Source organism: Diadema antillarum, unplaced genomic scaffold (genome assembly GCF_040938485.1).
Source record: "Diadema antillarum isolate AM-2024a unplaced genomic scaffold, OU_Dant_1.0 scf00000137, whole genome shotgun sequence".
Taxonomy (NCBI): domain Eukaryota; kingdom Metazoa; phylum Echinodermata; class Echinoidea; order Diadematoida; family Diadematidae; genus Diadema; species Diadema antillarum.
This window is the reverse complement of record NW_027271026.1, coordinates 1,263,337-1,284,540: the sequence shown is the minus strand read 5'-3', so window position 1 is coordinate 1,284,540 and position 21,204 is coordinate 1,263,337. Positions and strand designations below refer to the sequence as shown.

The window sequence follows — 21,204 nt, the reverse complement described above, 5'->3', positions numbered from 1 at the left end:
TAAAGAACTATTCCGTATAATGGTGTAGTAGAAGATGAGTATTCCTATTTATAACTTCAAGTCAACTAGGACACTGCTATACATACAACTTACATCAAACAGATAGACGTTGTATGGGTGCAACAAAATGGAAATTCGAATTTACAGCCGTTATTGCATCTATAAATGAGAAAGAGGAACAGTTTATATAAAAACAGCTCTTCTAAAGAAATTCATTTATAGCTCATAAAACTTGATATATATTTTTTTTTCCATTGAGAGAAAGAAAAAAAATGAAGTCACCGTGAAAACTTTGCAAAGGTGTATCGCTTGTTATTTGAGTGATGGTCAACAACAGTTATAAAATTTGTGTCCTGTTTGATCCATTTCTTTTAAACAACCGTTTCGTTTTAGCTATGATGGAATACCAAGGATCAAAACAACAGGGCTATCTATAGTGACTCAATAACGAGCACCTGCCGTCATGCAGCTGTAAATAAAAAAGGATAGTGAAAAACACAGCATGTTGTAACAAGTGGGAAATAGCTTCTTTTTCTTTTTGCGATGATCTCAATGGATACATGAGAACAACCTAGCAAAATTATGCAAAAAAAAAATAAATAAATAAATACTGATGGGGGCGAACAGATTGAGAGACTGTATAGTCGGTCCTGGATGGCCAAATACATTGTAAGAGGCGATTATGGTTGTTTGCATTTCGACTGTAGTGACTCAAAGAAAAAAAAAACACACAAATCAGCTAATTACAAGCGTATGTTATCAAACATAGCGCTTGCAGAAGCCCTCCGAAAAAAAAAATCATGTACATTATCTAGAATGTTTTATGAATTTACATCATAGAACAACTATAACAACAATCATAGTGAATGTTCCTTTAATATGACTGAAAATTTTACGTACACCTGTCATATTGTGTCAGATATCCATGCAGTAACTCCATTCTATTCAGTAAATGTTGCCATGATAGGATGGTGTCAGGAAACTATCTGAATGCCAAGCAGCTAGTGTATAACCAGCTTGAGCTTGTACAACGGATTGGATGCAATATCAAAACTCCATAAAACAAATTACACAATTTATATCAAATGTCCGAGCATCCGTATTTAACTCTGGTTATTGTTTCTTTTAACGAAAGAGAATCGGAAATTAATAAACATTTGGCTTATTCAAATTATAGATAATCGTTTATAGGTCACCGTTTTTACCGTTAGTAATAATACTTACAGAATATGAATACGTTCATATTAAACGTGACTGTTTTATTATATCTTAAGATTACAGACAGGCTAATTTATCCCCCCCAAAAAACAACAACTATGCAGTTCCTATCAATGCAACAAGAATGGGAGAGATAAAAAAAAATAAGCAATCATGCCATGGCATGAAGATCAAAAAGTTTTTTTTTAAACAAATACGGTAAATTTATAATTTTTCTACTTTATCACTCCATGTTATAGAAAAAAAAATACTCCTTCTATTTCAAAATCACTTTTCAATCACCCAAAAGTGATTGAGGACAAAAAAGGTGAGTATATAAGCACTGCATCAGTACCAGTTATTTTTAAAACTGTCGGTTTGTCTTATAAGAAATTTTAACATAAGTTTTCAGCGTCAACTTTTATATACAATTCTGATTCCCTATCAGAATTATACACTCAATACATGGTTGTTAAACGGATTCCTGCCTGTCTTGAAAATTTAAACCTACATTTAGTAAGGTAAGTTTAAGTGGTGTAAAGAGAATCCTCACTCAAAGTTAAATGGGACACCACCGGTTTGGCGCCACTTTCCTGCAAAAAATCGAAGTTTAGTACCTTGTTTGTACAGGTCTTGGACTTTCTTGACATGTTTCTGTTTTTCCTGTAGGTCGCTTGGGGTGAGATCATCAACCATGAAATATGGCTCGTTTTTCAGGACTTCACGCGCACGTTTCATCACATCTACTTTCTGCCTGTAGGAGAGCAACTTGACCAGGATATGCCTCGGCTTGCCTTCGGATCGTCGTCCATCTCTGTGGGCTCTTTCCACCTTGCAGCTCATATCAAATTTCTCTCGCAGGACTTCCTCTACGATGTCGACACAATTTTCCCGTTGGCCCAATGGAACCTCCTGTATTCCAACAAGACGGAAGTTATTCCTCCTCAGGAACCGCTCACTCTTGTTTGCAGCTGCTGCGTTTCTGCTCACGTTGGCTCTCATTTCTTCCATTTCTCTTTCCATTTTCTCCATTCTCTCCTCCAGCTTGGACTGATTTGTTTGCAGGTTGTCGATTCTTTCCCGCTCAAACTCCAAGGAGGCACCAATTTTTCCTTCCAAGTCACTGAGCTTTAAAATGAAGCTATCCACCGCGTTTCTGATCATGCGTTCAAATTTTTCTGTTGTAGATGCGAAGAATGCGTCAAGCTTCAGGGACATAGGAGACAGGATGGAGTCGGAGATATCAGGTGGTGCGAGCGGGACTTCAGAGTCGTCCACGGCGGCCATGTTGTCTTGAATATCAGGTTCAGCGATGTACGAAGCGCCGTCTTCCTGCTGCGCCGTAGGTGTGGGCGTTGGTTCAGCTCCAGGGCTACAGGTGCTTGCGACGGCAGCAGACCCGGGCAACGTATTTGAATTTGGCGGGCTTTTCGAGTTAGTAACAGGCGACTTGCGGATGGTGTGAGTTGTGCCGTAGTTTTTCGGTTTCGTGGCGGCCAGCCTCTTTGGTCTTTTCTGAAGCTGCTGGTCCATTTTGAAAGTTTACGTCGATGTTTCAAAGCAGGCTTTACGTGAGTTCCACAGAATGTGTCCTTTTGACTCAATTTGGGAAAAATTAGATGCCTTTTTGAGACAAGCAAAAAATTGTGTGCTCACTCCATTGACGCCCTCTACGTTATCCATTCACACCTAGTTCAATGAAAGGAAACACTCGACGCATTAAATTTTGTGATAAACATGCCATTTTTTTTTGTCCTGCCAACTTATGTGAAACTGTCGTTTAACATTGTCAAGACGTACTCTACACTTGCCAAGAGAACATTGTAATATGGCGGAGGTATACCGGTCGCTTTTTGGACATTTTTATTTTATGTTTCTTGACTTATTTCATAATCTTCTATTCAACTGACGTGATCATCGTTTCTTTTGGTACGGATGTCACTGAGGATGTCCCACAAATCATGTTATTCAGGTACTTGTGCTTTCGTTCAATTACAGGTCTTTAAAAGTATTTTTAAACAATCTGAGATCCTTTCACATACCTTAATAAGCACTTGCCGATGACGTTTTATGCTGTACACTGTACATGTGTAGGCCTATATAATTCCTTTTGAATTACATACTAGTATACCTTCATGTCAGTTTAATGCATACATAATAATGGTACTAAATAAGATGGTAATTGATGGTTCCTTATGACGTGCGAAACAGATTTGTCTATTGTCTGTGCACAGCTATAGACTTGTAAATTTATGTCATTATCATTTTGTTATACTATACTTTTGTTCCTTGGACAACTTGCTAAATACAATATAGCATACAGTTTAGTGAAAGTTTACGAAACTGCATACTCTGATTTCTTCTTTTATTTTGACAGCAATAATCTATCTTATCAATATTCAGGAATTATGTCCTTTAGACAGCCGCCCCATTATTTTTCTGTGTATACAAAACCTGTGTCTATTTGAATGTATAAAAATGATTGATTGTTGGCTTTGTTCAACGTGGATGGAATGAAAGAATATGTTCCCCCAACCTACACCCTTCTCTCTCTCCCTCCCTCTCTACTCTTTCTCTATAAAAAAAAAAAAAGTCAAGCAACACAGTCTTGCGCCTTTGGGACGCTAACCCCCAAGCGCACACGCTAAAACCATAAGCGCACTGTACGCTGGGTAACGACATGGCGTCCAATTTATGAGTTGGCCAGACTCTCTTAATATACGGCACTGATACAGGCCAGTGCCGTATATAAAGAGAGTCTGGCCAAGTCGGTTTTTGGCTTACGTGTTTTGAAGCCTGTGATTGGTCAAAAGCTGGTCCCGTGATCTACAGGCGCCATGTCGTTACTGAAGTGAGCTCATACGCAATGCCCATTGTTAACTGCCCCTTATTTGGCTTGGTTATTTTGTTACGTCTGAGCGTACACGCTAATCCTGTGACGCGTAATACGCGCGGTAACGACATGGCGTCCAAATTAGCAGTTGGCCAGACTCTCTTAATATACGGCACTGATACAGGTAGTGTAGATGGCGCTGTTGATGATACTGCCGAAGATTACCGAAGTAGAGCTGTCATCAAGAGTAAAGTGCGTAGGTGTTGCTAAGTAACGTTGCCTTTGTTGTCTTCTCTGCGCATCGCGCAGTCTGTAGTAATGCCAGGGTGCGTGCATATGTGCTTCTTATTATGACATCACAAAAGAAGTTTGCTGAAGCTGTCATCCCCCTCAGCCAAATCATGAGCCGAAGTGTGATCGGACCACTGACTACAGAGAATCGGACTTCTTCGGACTCGGGAAAGTGGGCCAAAGCGTAAGCGCCAAAAGAAGTCGATAGCGTAGGTCTCTATAGGAAACTTGCGCCGTGCGCCCGCGTACGCATTTGACTAAAACACGGGGACCATGCACCTTTAAGAGAGTCTGGCCAACTCATAAATTGAACGCCATGTCGTTACCCAGCGTACAGTGCGCTTATGGTTTTAGCGTGTGCGCTTAGGGGTTAGCGTGTACACGCAGGCGTCCCGAAGGCGCACAGACTTTTTTATTGAGAAAGAGAGAAAGAAAGGTTGTAGGTTGTGGGAGGGACATTCTTTCATTCCATCCATGTGGAACAAAAGCCAACAATCACTCATTTCTACTTTAAATAGACTCAAGCACATAAGGAAGCTGTCTAAAGGACATAATTCCAGAATAGGTACCCTACCAATATCATGAGAAATTATCGCTGCAAAAATAAAAGAAGAAGCCACATTATGCCGTGTCATAAACGGACTTTTATTTTTTTGAAAATCATTGATTTTCATTTTTTGGTGGCCCGAAAGTATAATCTGGCGGCCCGAAAAAAAAAAAAAAAACACATAAGAAACACTAAATCGGTCCTACTTGAGATAGAAAAATAATATAATATTAAGTATTACTGAAGTGATACAGGTACCCATATTTAAAATAAATGAATAGAAAATTCAATCATCTTAACCGTTATTCTGAGTTCTAAGATTTAGCAAACAGGCTTATAGATTTTTATAAAAGTTGATGCCTATTCAGGTGGTCAAAACTTACGTTTGAAATGAGAAAGTGGGAGCATTTGCAGACATTTGTAAATATCCGACATCTGTTTTTAGTATTGTAAAGAGCCGAAAGTTGCCGTTATTCATTTCTGATAGTAAAAACAATCATCCAACATTTACTAGTATTCTAACACCTTTCGGAGCCGAATATCACCGTTAGTCATTTTCAAATATAAAAGCAAACAACCGGCATTCATTTTAGCATTTTACGGAGCGGAATATTATCCTTATTCATTTCCCAACGTGAAAGCAAACATCCGCTATTTATTTTAGCATCTAACCACGTGCTAACTGAGCCGATTCATACCCTTAATCATTTCCAAATGTAAAAGCAGCAATCTGTTATTTATTCTAGCATCGTACTGAGCAGAATATTGAAATGAAATGAAATGAAATGAAATGAAATGAAATGAAATGAAATGAAATATTACCGTTATTCATTTCCAAATTTAAAAGCAAACATCCGACATTTATTTTATTATCGTACGGAGGCAATATTACTGCTGTCCACTTCCGAAAGTGAAATTAATCAATTATCTTAGCATCGTATGGAGCCAAATGTTACTGTTTTTAATTTTTGAACATCAAGGCATACATCAGACATTTACTTTACCATCAAACGCAGCTGAATGTTACTGCTATTCATTTCAAATGTAATAGCAAATGTCCGACATTTATCTAAGCATCGTATGGAGCAGAATATTACTGTTATTCACTTTCGAAAGTAAAAGCAATCATCTGACATTCATTTTAGCATCTTCCTGAGCCGAATGTTATTGCTATTTACGTTCGAAAGTAAAAGCAAACATCCGACAGTTGTTTAATCATCGTACTGACTTGAATATTATTGTTATTCATTTCCGAACGTCAAATGGATCATTCCACATTTATTTCAGCATCTTTCGGAGCTGAATGTTATTGCTATTTACTTTCGAATGTAAAAGCGAACACCCGGCATTTATTTTATTATTTGTCGATTTCTTATGTATTTTTTGTTTTCTCGACCTTTTGTTTTCTTTTTTTTTTTTGTTGCCAAAATCTGTTGCAGGCACCTTTTCAAGCTTATCTACATTAGAATTGATTAATTTCAATATTCAAAAGTTGAAATAATCTAATTTATATCAATTAAACCCCCCCCCCCAAAAAAAAAAACCCAAAAAACAAAACAAAACACCAAACACACAATTTGCATTGGATTTGCACACGAAATCATGAGTTTGAGCTGTTTTCGGGTTGACATGCATATGCAAAACATTGCGTAATTGCAGAACGGTGTACCCGGACGTCGCAAATTTGGTCTCAAAATATGCGGGAGATGAGATTCAATGAAAAAAGTCATGAAACGACGCGGCAAAAAAAAAACGCGGCGCGAAATGTCGAGGGGAGTTAATTTGACACCCCCAATTAAAATAGGGTTAATCATCGTACGGAGTTGAATATTATTGTTATTCATTTCCGAACATCAAAGCAAATATCCGACATTTATTTCAGCATCTTCCGAAGCCGAATGTTATCCTTATTCATTTCCGAACGCAAAATCAAATATCTGACATTAGTTTTAGCACCGTACGGAGCTGAATCATAAGGTTATTCATATCCAAAAGTATAAGCAAACATTCGGCATTTATTTTAGTATCGGAGTCGACTATTACCGTTATTAATTTCCAAAAATAAAAGCAAACATCTGACATTTATTTTAGCATCTTATGGAGCCGATTGTTACTGCTGTTCATTTCCAAAAGTACTGAAGGCAAACATTCGACTTTTTTTGGTGGGTCGATCGGGCCACCAAAATCTTCTGAAATTTTGGTGGCCCCGGGCCACCGGGCCACCGTTAAAAATCTTTCCCTATTATACGCGTCATTGTGTAGTATTAATGATGGCATGCAAATAGGGCCTATAAATGTTTGGTTTCAAGTTGGTGCATTGAGTAATCTCCAAGGTATGGAGGAACTGCATGGGTAATAATATTTCTACAATAGATAGTAGAATTTTACGTGACATTGGTCCTTGACATTTACGCCCCCATCCCCCCGCCCTCCCCCCCCCCCCCCCCCCCCAAAAAAAAAAAAAAAAAAATCACAAGAGAATCACGGTCGGGCAGTACGTTTCGTCTGAAAATGCATGCACTTACCATCAGAAATTGTATATAGATATCGAGGAAATAGTAATATTCTCAGAATTTAACCATTATATACAGGATTTTCTCTTCCCACCTCCCTGTTTCGACTGTTCACCTTGAGCGTGTTTACACGAGTTTATAAGCTAAAACAAAACTTTGTTCACTCATTACATGCATACATGTCAAGTTTCACAAACGGTGTCCACAAAATTGATTATGGAATGAAGGACGACAGACGGAAGGACAGACGGAAAACCAAAATAAATGCCTCTGGCGACTATATGTTATGGCGGTGACATACGAAGTGAATCAAAACCCGGATAGTCTGAAAGACAACGCGAGGAATCCAAGGAAAACAAATCATATAGTTCTGCCGTCGCACTCTGATTAACCACTTTTTTTCCTTCGTGAAGGAAAGCGGTGCATCATTACACTTGAGCCAGGTCGATTAGCGCAACGTACGCCATGCTGCACAGGAATTAAGGCGTGACGAATCTTTAGTTTATCGCAGCTAGTTATCAAAATATCTTTCGTATACTTTCTACTTCAATAAGTGGACAACGGCAATGTTTTTGTTTTTTGTTTTTTTGTTGTTTTTTTTTGGTTTTGTCCCCAGGCCACTGCACCGTGACTGATATTGGGGATGTCCCAAAGGCAGGCAATATTAGCGCGTAGCTGCGCAGGATAAACAATGGGCACTGCGTATGAGCTCTGCTTGCGCCCGCGTGATTGACTTTGGTAACGACATGGCGCCTGTAGATCACTGGACCAGCTTTTGACCAATCACAGGCTTCAAAACACATAAGCCGAAAACCGAGTTGGCCGGTGTCACAGTCGATCCGTTCCGGGTTCCGGGGGAACCGATATACTGGCCGAATCCAGTCGATTAGTTCCGCGGAACAAATATACCGCACAATAGGCAGTACGCAGAAACGTTCCGCAACTGCCGATCCTATCCGGATTGTGCGAGGTAGGCCTCATTAAAAACAAAATAATATCTGTTTATTGTGGATGCCTATACCAAATCTAAAAAAAAAAATCTAAGCAAGCTATTTCTTTATTTTTTTAAATGATATTAAGGACAAACCTATTTTTACGTTCTGATAATTTCCCTTTAAATGAATCATATTATAGCCTCGTACAAGTAGCGCGAAGAAATGAATTACTGTAGGGCCTACAATGTATTAGCTAAATAGCATGCACAAAAAGTACGAGTCGATCATCTGGAGCCGTTGCACAGACAGTGTGGTGCGATTAGCCTTTATTCATAGACAAAACTTCAAAGAATAGTTCAACGAAAGAGCATGATAAAACTATAGTTAAAGGTCCTACATTTATAAGAGACTGCTTGAAGTGGGAAGGAAGAGAGAGGGAGGTTTTTCTGGTAGGGTACAGCGTGGATAAACATTTCTTTTTTCAGTGAGCTTTGTTCTGATAAGAAAATGATTGTTCAGCTGTACTTCAAAACAAAAAAAGAATGTTGGTCTAATAGTCTGCAAACAAATTGTTAATGTGTATGCAGGGGACTAAAATGGAGCTATGCATGTGGATTTCATTTCATTTATCTATGTTATTCTCATTTTTCTTTCAACAAAACATAATACAAAGTAAATCAAAAATGCAATCATAAGCAAATATACATTACAAAGTATGGCATTCAGTGGTAATTAACAAACTAATAAAGATATGCACACATACTGGAATTACAAAGTTATGTTTGCAGGGTAAAAATGAGAACTAAGAGGTCCACTTAATAGCATTGCTTGTAGATTTTAGACCACTCTAAAATATCTACAAAAATACTTATTTTAATTACAAGTACGTAATGCATAATGCAATAAAAAATAAGACAAAATGAAACAAACAACAGAGACACAACAACATAACATGACTAAACTGAGGGAATATACGTATGAAAGGATTAGAGCAAAAACAAAATCAAAGGAAGAAGGAGAGAAAGAGGGAGAGAGAATGCCTACACGCTGAACAGAATAAACGGAAGAGGATATTTATTGATTGATTACTTAAATTGTCCACTCTGGAAATTCTTTATACATTGGATATCGCCACTATATCACTTTCATATAATTATTCCACTCATAGATATATTTGATAATATCCTTTCATACATCATCATTGTACACCAAACAATTATATCACCTACATATTTACGTGAGTTTGTGATACCCCATATTTTGCATGCACTCTAATTTCTTTCAAGGGGAGGGCTAGTAACTGATCAATGGGAATCAGTGGGAATGCTCGGGAATGATTGTTCCAATTCTAGTGGGACTTATTACAGAGTACATTAATATAATTATCTATTGTTGTATGAAAATTATTTACTGCAGAACGGTCTCATATTCAAGTAATGTGCTGTTTAATTCCCCGTCACTGATACAGGCATGCTAACCCGGAAACATTAAATTGCTCATTACTTGAATATGAGACCATTATGAAGCAAATAATTTTCACAGAACAAAAAATGTACTCTTAAATGAATCCCCGAAGGATAGGAACAATCACCCCCTAGCATTCCCACCCATTCCCAATGATCAGTTACTAGCCATCCCAGCTTTTAACAGAAGATCTTTTTTGGGGCCGCAGTCCCTATCATGAAAAGGGAAGGCATTCAAGATGAAACGGATGGTACAGTTTTGAATATAAGATGGTGTTTAGAACAAACAAATAATGAGAAACCTGCAATACTAAAGAGAATTCAATTCTTTTAGGAATTCAGAGTTCATTTTACACAAATTAGCTTCAAATTGCTGAGATATATGTAGCTATAGTGCGTAAAAAAAAAATGCAACAAGATCTTCGTGCAAAACTCTACAGAGCAGAGTTCTGTGACTGTACCATGGCCACCATGACGACGAAAGAGATAAGGGAGGAAAAAAAAAAGAATCGCTTTGCAGTCCGGGTTTCAAATTGGCAACTTCGTTCGGTTGGCTGGTCAGAGAGATTTGGAGAAGTTCATTGGCTGTAGAGGGAGACTGGAAGAGTACATTTTACTGCAGGGGTGTTTCCCCATTACCGCTTTGCATACATTGTACGGTAGAGACCCGGATCGAATCGGCGGTGGGGGATCTTATCGGCGGTGAGGCAAAAATCCCGCCGATTGGATCCGGGGGATCCGATATACTGGCCAAAGCCCGCCGATAAGTTCCGGGGGAACTTATCGACTGGCCGGAACGGATCGCCTGTGACACCGGCACTGATACAGGCCAGTGCCGTATGTTAAGAGAGTCTGGCCAACTCGGTTTTCGGCTTATGTGTTTTGAAGCCAGTGATTGGTCAAAAGCTGGTCCCGTGATCTACAGGCGCCATGTCGTTACCAAAGTCAATCACGCGGGCGTGAGCAGAGTTCATACGCAGTGCCCATTGTTGAACATGCGCAGCTACGCGTCAATATTGCTTGCCTTTGGGACATCCCCAATATCAGTCACGGTGCAGTGTCCTTGCCGTTGTCTATTTTATTGAAGTATACGAAAGATATTTTGATATCTTATTGCGATAAACTGAAACTTCGTCATGCCTTTCCTGCGCAGCATGGCGTTGCGCTAACCGACGTGGCTCAAGTGTAATGATGCACCCCTTTCCGACAGATCCAAAACGAAGGAAAGAAGTGGGAAATTAGAGTGTGATGGGAAAGCTATATTTTTTTTTCTTTGGATTCCTCGCGGTGTCTTTCAGACTATCCAAGTTTTTATTCACATGAAGATTGTATGTCACCGCTATAACGTACGAAGTGTCGCCTGAGGCATTTGTCTGTCCTTCATTCGTAATCAATTTTGTTGAAACCGTTGGCCATGAAACTTGACATGATTGTGTGCATGTGGGAGTGGACGAAGTTTTTTTTTTTAGCATATATTATTTGTGTAAACATGCTCAAAGTGAACGGTCTAAATCATAATGGTTAAAATCTAATACTGCCATTTCCCCCATATCTGTATATTTCTGAAGGTGAGTACATGTATTTCCAGACGAAACTTACTGCCCGACCGTGATTCTCTTGTGATTTTTTTTTTTTTTTTTTTTTTGGGGGGGGGGGGGGGGGTTGGGGTTGGGGTTGGGGGTCTTGAGGTGGCAAAGGTCAAGGATCGATGTCAGGTAAAATGTTAAGATTCTACTATCTATTATTACCCAGTTCATCCACTGTGCCTTGGAGATTATACCCAATGCACAAACTTAAAACCAAACGCGGTATTTGCATGCGCTCATTACTACACAATGACGCATAGGGAAAGATTGTGGCCATGATGGTCAAAGGTCAAGTGAAAATACTAAAATGACAGTAATTTCCGCAGATTTGTAAAATAACCGCTTAAAGTATTGCCATGAAAATAGATTGGTCAACTTACGAGTAAAAAATGCACAAATTCCTCAATACTTCTCTTTTAAATAAAACTCATCCATTTACACCTAGTTCAAGGAAAGTAAACACTCGACGCATTAAATTTTGTGACAAATTTTTCTGCCAATAATATGTGAAACTGTCGTGTAACATTGTAGAGGCGTACTCTACATCTGCTAAGTTATGGCGGAGGTATACCGGTCGCCATTTGGATATTTTCATTTTTGAAACTCATTTCATATCCATTCAATGGTCCTGATCATAGTTTATATTTGGTACGGATGTCACTGAGGATATCCCTCATGATTATTATGTTATCCAGGTACTTGTGCTTGTTCAATTTTTCAATTACAGGTCTTTTTTTGAAATTATTTTTAAACAATTTGAGATCATTTTACATGCCATTGTGCACTTGTCGATGACGTTACATGTTGTATCCATTGTACATAGGTGTATTCCTCTTGAATTAGGGCCTTCTTATACTAGTAGGCCTTCATGTCAGTTTATGGTACTAAATAGGATGGTATATTGATGGTTGTTTATGTGCGAAACAGTAAAACTGTGAAATTCGTCTATCGTCTGTGCACAGTACAGCTAGAATTGTAAATATCATATAGTTGTACATTGTATCATTTTGTTATACAATATTCTTGTTCCCTGGACAACTTGCTAAATATACAATATAGCATAGGGGCCTACAGTCTAGTGAAAGTTTACTACACGACATACTGTGAATTCTTTTATTTATACAGCAATAATTTATCGTATTTTTATTCAGAAATTGATGTCCTTTAAACAGCTTCTCTATTGTTTATATACCTGTGTGCTTGTGTCTATTTGAATGTGTAAAAATGATTGATTGTTGGCTTTGTTCAACATGGATGGAATGAATGAATGTCCCTCCCCCAACCTACACCCCCCCCCCCCCCTCTCTCTCTCTCTCTCTCTCTCTCTCTCCCTCTCTCTAAAAAAAAGTCAAGCAACACAGTGCCTTGCGCCTTTGGGACGCCTGCGCTAACCCCAAAGCGCACACGCTAAAACCATAAGCGCACTGTACGCTGGGTAACGACATGGCGTTCAATTTATGAGTTGGCCAGACTCTCATACGGCACTGATACAGGCAGCACCAGCGCGCCCTCTCTCACCCAGTGCCCACGGTACTGCTGCTCGACCGATCACAGGTGCATCTCCGCCACTGCAATCTGGGCCACAGTACAGAACTCTTCACACCTGGGCCCGCATCATCATCCATCGATCCGCGGTACGGTCCCCATATCCCCCATACATAATGCATCAGCAGACGTAGCGATCGCGATCGTTGGGTCACGACGGAGCCCGGAGCTAAGTGGAGTTTGGCGGTATGTTTGAATACTCTTTCTTTCACTCGTATTATTCGTATTTTATATTCGTCTTTAGGCTACGTGTATTTTCAATCATTTGAGGAATGCCGAGTTGCACTGCACTTGCAGCAGAGTAGATTACTAGTAGTACACGTACAGTTGTATGGTACAAACTGTAGTTTTGATTTCATCGAGGCCGCCGAGCGAGCGAGGCCACCTTCATCCAGTTTCACCCGTGGGCGCTATACAATGTAGCTAACATATTAGGCGTAACGTTAGTAGGCCTCAGCAGCTCGGGCCGTATGTGTGAAGTCATTTGTGTACAAACATGTATTGTGTGGATCACAATCTACATGTATGACAATAGTTGTAATATCAGTTCGGGAAACCCACTCACAAGGGGGGCCCCTCCTTATAAGTAACCCGTCCCCCTTATAAGTAACCCCGTCCCCCTTATAAGTAACCCCCGGGGCACCCCTTATAAGGAGTCTCCACGCTTTTTTGCAATGCAACGCGAAAATGAAAGGACTGCGGCAATTCGCTTGATTATGTCCATAAAGCTTCACAAGTTTCCTAGTTACTCAAGAAATTTGAGCAAAATCGGTTTGAGGCATCATATCTAAAATCATGGATTTAAATGCGATGTCCAAAGACCCATGCGAATGCTGAAATGCGAGCGATTACTGGCGCGAGTGTCGCCAGGCGCGGCGGCGCGGCAATGCTTGAGTGCAGACGTGGCGACTGAGTACGGAGACTCTCTCGTACTCAGTCGCCACGTCTGCACTCAAGCATTGCCGCGCCGCCGCGCCTGGCGACACTCGCGCCAGTAATCGCTCGCATTTCAGCATTCGCATGGGTCTTTGGACATCGCATTTAAATCCATGATTTTAGATATGATGCCTCAAACCGATTTTGCTCAAATTTCTTGAGTAACTAGGAAACTTGTGAAGCTTTATGGACATAATCAAGCGAATTGCCGCAGTCCTTTCATTTTCGCGTTGCATTGCAAAAAAGCGTGGAGACTCCTTATAAGGGGTGCCCCGGGGGTTACTTATAAGGGGGACGGGGTTACTTATAAGGGGGACGGGTTACTTATAAGGAGGGGCCCCCCTTGTGAGTGGGTTTCCCGAACTGATATGTTTGATACCGCATGTAATGCTACTAGTACTACCGTATATACCGTGGATGGGCTGTTCAGGTGGCAATGGTTGGAGTAAGGAGCTAGGACTGGGACTTAGGAGCTCAGTTTTATTTTGGAGTTTTGGCTGTCAAGTAGCCCGACCAGACACTGTAAACGCTGTCGCGACGTACCTACACTTTTTTTGTTGTTGTATGTACAGCGACTGGGCTGTGTATAGTTACCCGACCAGACGCTGTAACTACGTACAGCGACTGGGCTGTGTATATATGTGTATAGACTGTATAGTTAGCTGTCAAGTAACTATACACAGCCCAGTCGCTGTACATGGTACGTCGACATACCTATGTACAGGCACAGCGACTGGGCTGTGTATAGTTAGCTGTCAAGTTACAATGACCAAAACAAGACTGATGCCTGGTGATCTCGATGGTAAATTTATCTCATGAGTCCTGTCTCTTCACGGTGGGCTTCTTCTTCTTCCATGTTGTACACTCCACTAGATATGTCTCAGCATATCTGGGCAGGTGTGGTGAAGGCATGATATATATACAGTGTCAGTGCCATTAAAATGTCTACAAAGTCACTAGACTCTATATATGTGCAGCTAAAAACACCCCTGGTTGTTAACAAAGTTGTATGTCCTGCTATGCACCCTCTTTTTTAATGTAAAGGTGAATTAGGAATGTCTTTTGAGAGCGATGAAAATCCGTTGCCCCAGCTGATCTCCGATCGCGGCGCGCGTTTTAGGTAGTGGCAACTAAATGGTAATCAACATTAGAGAGGTGCAGTTGACGGCATTCATTCTTATCTGATGTTGTGACATGTATGGTCAGCCCTAACTGTGACCACACTCCTTGAAATGGCAATCTCTTGCAGAAAGAAGGGCCCAGCTGAAAGTCATCATGCTGTTCCGCATCTTACATCAACTGATTGACCAAAAGATCGGTCTGTATCTGTCCGTCGGGGAATGTTCCGCGGAGACTGCGTCTGGCTTCACGGATCCCCTCCGTATACAGACCGAAGTCAATGATTGCGGCTCCTGTGTGGAGCAGTCGCGCACAGATCAAACGTTACGATAAACCAAATTTCAGACAGCTTTTTTACATTCAAACAAGTTTGACATGACATGACACATTATGCAGCAATATTTGGGATAAATTTCTCAATTGTGCAATCGAAATACTCACATAAACTCGGTTATAACGCAGACATTTTATCGATATCGCAACATCGCCGTTCGCAAGCTGTAAGTCGCCATTTTGAATCTGTAAGCCAATCACATGCGAGGTACGTGTTTTAGTAAAACAAACACGTAGAAACTACCTCGCATGTGATTGGCTAATAGATTCATAGTGTATGTTTCTGCAGTTTGAACGTGACGACGCGACAGGCTGTGTTTTACGTTGAAAATTCTACTAAAATTTTGGATTATTCATTAATCTGGTGAGTTTAATGTATTCTTAAAAAGCTAATTTCACTATACAAGCTTAAATTTGCCGACCTAGGGCCGTGAATTAGACGCAATCGAGAAGGGTGAGGTACCTCACCCAATTTTCCATAGAGATAGTGGTTAAGAACATCCACACAGCAATGGGTACTGCAACCTTCCGTCTGTCTACGGAGGACAGCGTTAATGGCAAAATATAAAAAGAGTCCTCCGGACAGACGGATCTTTCTGTCTAATCAACTGATTGCTATTCCACCTGAACCACCTTACATTTACCCGGTAACACGATCATCTGGACGAAGACCTACTCAATATCGACAACAATTCTGCAGGACCTCTGGCTTTCAAAACTCCTTCTTCCCAAGTGTCATACTCTCCTGGAACCAGCTCCCCATCAGTGTGACAGCTGCTTCTTCCCTCGAACAGTTTAGGAGGCAGCTGGTCGGGGTGACACTGCGTCAAATCTAGTTGGAAGAGGAGCTAATTTTACTTGCACAAAGAGCACTTTTTACTTTTTATAGTGTATATGACATCAATTGCAACAACAACAACAACAAAAAAGCATCAAACGATGCAGCGTGGCACACTAGTTTCAGCACTGCACAAAGTACGAAAATACTCTTTCCAGAGGTTAGTACTTCACCCGGAAGAAGAAGAAGAGAAGACCAGCCCCAATGCTTCGTGTTTGGCTCTCACAGGGGTCGTTTAACCAGGGGGCTGCACCTCCCTTACACTCTTGGCTCATCAGAAAAAACAAAACAAAAAACTTTAAAAAAAAAATCAAGAAAATAATCACAACGGTACCGAAGCCCCCCCCCCCCCCCCCCACTGAAAACCCAATGGCCCCTGGGGTACAAGGACCTCGACACCCCCCAATCGGTCCCGAACCCCCCCCCCCCACGCTGAAAACCCCCGCGGCCCCTGGTGTACAAGGACCTTGACGCCCCCAGTCCCGAAGCCCCCCCCCCCCCCCCCCCCCCCCACACACACACACACTGAAAAACCCTGCGGCCTCTGGTGTACAAGGAGTGCCTCGGGGTTAGGTCAGCCCCTGTCCCAGCGTCACATAAGATTCAAGAAGCCCACCGTGAAGGGACAGATACCATCTGTCTACCATTTGCATAAATTTCCACGTTTACACCTCACTTGCCATGCTTGATCTGTAGTTTGTAAAAAAGTGCAGGATTGTGTAAACCATAGCCTAACCTTTTGTTACATGTACGTGTATATGTATGATGAACCATGGCTAAAGTAAAAAGTAACTGCAGGTAAGCACAGCTGGCAAACCACCCGGTGGAAGACTGCACAATTCATCGCCAGGCGGGAGGATGGACTGCCAGCAGCTCCGCAGCCTCACTCCTCCTGCCAGGTCCTGGCATGGTGCTGGCTGAAAGATTCTGACCCAGCCTTCAATGCGTATGATACGAGTGTACAGATCAGAAAGACCACAACTTTGCACTAGGCAAGAAGAAGAAGAAGAAGAAGCGCATTCTAGGTCCTCTGGGCTGGGATGACTATTGTTAATGTTAGAATCTGTTTCTGAGTGTTGAGTTGTTTATGATAGTAACACAACAGATTATTAAATATTATTATTATTTAATACAATCATACAACAACTTCAAGCAAAAGGCAAAGAGATACACTGTATGTTCATATTTTGTGATTTTCTTTTTGTTTTTTTTATTTGTTCGAATTTACTAAGGCTGATCCCATGTTTTGAGGGTATTATTGTTCATAATATGACCATGTGTGCTCCTTATTTTCATCGTTGTTGTATCCTTTGTTCTGTGCAGTTGGAGCATTAACAACTTGTGGAGATGGAAACAATAAAGGAAAAGTTGGAGTTTAACTCCGTGCAGTACCAGTGCTCAGCTCTGAAGGAAATCGTAAAAACAATAAAAAAGAAGAAGTCTTCACAGTCAAGCTCTAGTGAACCAATAATTGCAGCAACCGCTAGGGTGAGTACACTACAAAATGCCGGAGCCGAGCTGGTATAGATAAGTCCAGTTTTTATGATATGAATCATCGATGAAATTATTTAGAACTTTGATATTGCCTTGTTTACTCAGTGTTCTGTGTTGTGTTGACACACTGCTCTGATTTCTTTTTGTATCTGAGAACAGTACTTGATTTCTGATGTGAACATTTACCAGATCAATACTGTAAAAGCAGAAATTTTTGTGTGAGTGATTTTTCATGCATTGCCGGGTGAGATGAATTTTGCATATTTTCTATTCTGCAGGATCAAAATCTAGAATCATATTACATATAGCGAGCAAAAATATATGCGCACTTTTATTTTCATGCTAGCTTCACATCGCACAAAAATTTCCATGTTATAGCACATGTCATTAATGCCTTGATCTGGAGACTGAACATAATAGTGATACTGTAAACATCCATATTTTTGTGTGACTAATTTTTCATGCTGAGTGGGTCAGAAACATATTCTTGAATTTGTGCTGCACAATTGTCAACCCATTTTACAATATGCAGAGAAAATTGTGAACATATTTTTGCAGATTTTAGAATTTTTGCTAGCCAGAAGTTGCATGAAAAACGTGAAAATTAATGTACTACGAACATTTTTGCGTTAGCAGGAAACATGCTTTAATAGTAATCTACCATTTTGACCAAGATGTGAAAGGGGCCTCCTGGTAAAAGTCTAGAGCAATGACAATAGCAGAGTCCATTAGAAGAGCAGTGCCGATAATGGAAAAGCAACTCTAAGAATGAATTAATATAATTGATATCATTATTATCATTCCTATTATTATAATATTATCATCATTTTTGTTATTTCCATCAAAAATAGGTAGTACATTCCAAATAACTTTGTCAAAGAGTCTTCACAGGTGCTGTTGCTAGGGTTTTTATCTTGACAATTTAAGTAAGTTATGTGCAGCCCTTCTTACGTCAGTCACACACAATGCTGTCTCCTCATACAATGTGAAATATAGCACTCACTGTGTACATGTATAATTTTAGATTTTTGGTGTAAGATGTGTCTTATTAACCCATGAAAAAGGAGGAGTCCCGAGTATACTAATACTAATACAGAGTATACTAATGTCTATGGGAAATGCATGTTGTAACAAAATCAGCCTGTCCTCAACGGGTTAAGTTTGGGGGATGAGAGGGATGAAGTTTGTTTGCATGTTGATTTGGGTTGGGCTTTGGTTTTGTTTTTGTATTTGTTTTTTTGTCATTCATCAAGAGTTGATCGGTTAGAATAGGGTAGATTTAGAAAAGGTTTGATGAACTCTTGCTTTCCCCAGTGTGTTTTTGCCACCATTTTTTTTAACCTGTATTACAAACTAGATCGATGAGCTTGAGCTGCTGTGGGGTATGTGTCGAGATGGAACGCCCTCTATCAGCTCTCTCTGTGCCCACTGCCTCTTTGAACTGTGTGACGATGGAATCCTAGCCTACGAGTACCTGCTCACCAACCTAATCAACCTCCTGCCAGTGTGCAATAGCATGCCGCCCATTGTGGGCACAGTGAGCGACATGCTGCTGATGGTTGTGAAGCGTGCGGTCTACGCCCAGATGGGTGCAGGAGGGGAGGTGGTCCCCACATCTCAGCAGTATTACTCTATGAGGTTAGATTTAGTCACTGTCGTAGTTCTAGTGGAAGCAACTTCATCCTATATCTTAGCAGTGAGCTGGCCTTTTTGAGCCAATGCTGTGAAGGAACAAGGGCTGATGGTTCAGGTTTCCAGATTGCCTGACAAATTTAAGTAATTATTAAAATCAATGACTGTTTTCAATATCTGCACCCTTTCCAAGTGTAAAATCATTCTGAGATGCCTTTGGAGTGATATGGGATGACAGTAAGCATTATGATCAGTGTTCATCATAGATCTTTGTTGCATGTTGTGTACATTTATGCAGACACGTACCTTTTATAGTATCTGCTGTTCTTTGATCGCATATTAATGTGCATTGTATGCCATTACACATTGAAGCTGTCTAATTGTAATGTTTTTATCATACATTGCAACACACAGAGGAGTCAGAAGACCACTAGCATTCTCTCTTTTTTCCTACCGCATGTTTGACATTAAAGTCCAGGGTACCGTTTCATGAAAGTTGTCAGTACTGACAAGTTGTCAGTCTCTGACAATCACCATGGTAACAGTCAGTGACCAGAACATCTCAACCAATCAAAACCAAGGATTTTACTGATATTGTCAGAGACTGACAACTTGTCAGCGCTGACTAAATTGATGAAACACCCCCCTGTTCTTTCTTACACAGTAATTTTCCTGACCATTCATTGCCATGGAAACTGGCTCTGAACAACCTCACCTTTATTGTTGCTAGCCATGCTTGCACCTGGTTCCAACCCAAGCTATAACAAAAGACTGTGACATCATCATTTTGGTACTCTGTTGGTACAGAAACGGTTTCATATGGAGCTTTGTTTGTGCGTTGGATCGAACACTCTGTGCAATGCCATTTCTTGTGTAGCAGGAAGGGAGATGTCAGTGTTGTATCTCTTCATCCCGTCTCTCCATTTCCCCCAGAAAGCCGCCCCATCCCTTCATCTCCATGCTCCGCAGCAGACCGGAGTGCTGGCCATCTCTACTCTCAGAGGTCCGTGCCTTGCTGTCACAAGAAGACGACAGGTGAAGTAGTCATTGTTACCCATGTTAACCCATTCCCTATGTAAACCTAGTGGCCTGTGCATTAAGTCTATGGGGATTTCAGAATTCAGTATGGAACAGGTTAATTGTGGGTCATTTCAGTGACAAACTTGCCTTATAGAAACAAATGAAGAAATGTATGTCTGTATTGTTTGACCTTGCATCATAAGATCCACAAAAGGTCACAGGTCATTTTGTGGTATGTTTTGAAATGCACTCTTCTGATCAAAGATACCTCACAGTTTTGTAAATTTGTGATATGTAAAGTGCATTACTTATGTGTAAGATTTCCTGACATATATATGGGTTTTGTTTTGTTTTCGTTTTGTTGTGTGTTTTTTTTTTCAGGTTGAATGTTGAAGTGCTGTACATGCTGAAACCGTTTCTCCAGAGTGTGCTATTAGAGCCAAATGTTAATCCAAGGACAGGGTCATTTCGCATGCTCTTGATGACATGCCTTCAGGAGGCCTGCTCTGGACTCAGCTCCACCCCACCAGGATCCCTCTTTCCCCAGGAGGTTGTAAGATATCTCCTGGCATTCCTCTCCTGTGTTCAGGTTAGAAAAACAAAACAAAACCCAGTAATCTCCATGTGTATAATGCCCTTGAATTTGATTAGTACGTTGTATGATTTATACTGTGTTAGTAGCAACAGGTGTTATATGCGTGGAATACTGTAAAAGTTACATTTTTGCAGTGTGGAAATTTCGTGCATTTCGCGCAACCAGAAGCTTGCGCGAATATTTTTGCATGACATAATGTTCTAGAAGTTAAAGTCCTGATGCTGCGGAATTGGTGAAAGACAATTTCTATTTGTGATCTGGAGAAGTTTTACCGAAGGAAATGTTTGAAAAAGTTGTGAAAACTCAACCTGAAAGAGACACTGACAT

General features: G+C 40.5%; 1 protein-coding gene across 1 annotated transcript in view; it reads left to right on the top strand.

Annotated features, from left to right (window-relative positions):
• Nucleotides 1-12,978: 12,978 nt before the first annotated feature.
• LOC139721066 (focadhesin-like) overlaps nt 12,979-21,204 on the top strand; it is a 48,769-nt gene continuing 40,543 nt past the window's right edge. The window contains exons 1-5 of the mRNA XM_071632395.1: nt 12,979-13,096; nt 17,460-17,624; nt 18,988-19,268; nt 20,196-20,297; nt 20,664-20,871. Of these exons, the coding sequence (XP_071488496.1) occupies nt 17,484-17,624; nt 18,988-19,268; nt 20,196-20,297; nt 20,664-20,871 (732 nt within the window). The 5' untranslated portion in view covers nt 12,979-13,096; nt 17,460-17,483. The remainder of the gene's footprint in view (nt 13,097-17,459; nt 17,625-18,987; nt 19,269-20,195; nt 20,298-20,663; nt 20,872-21,204) is intronic.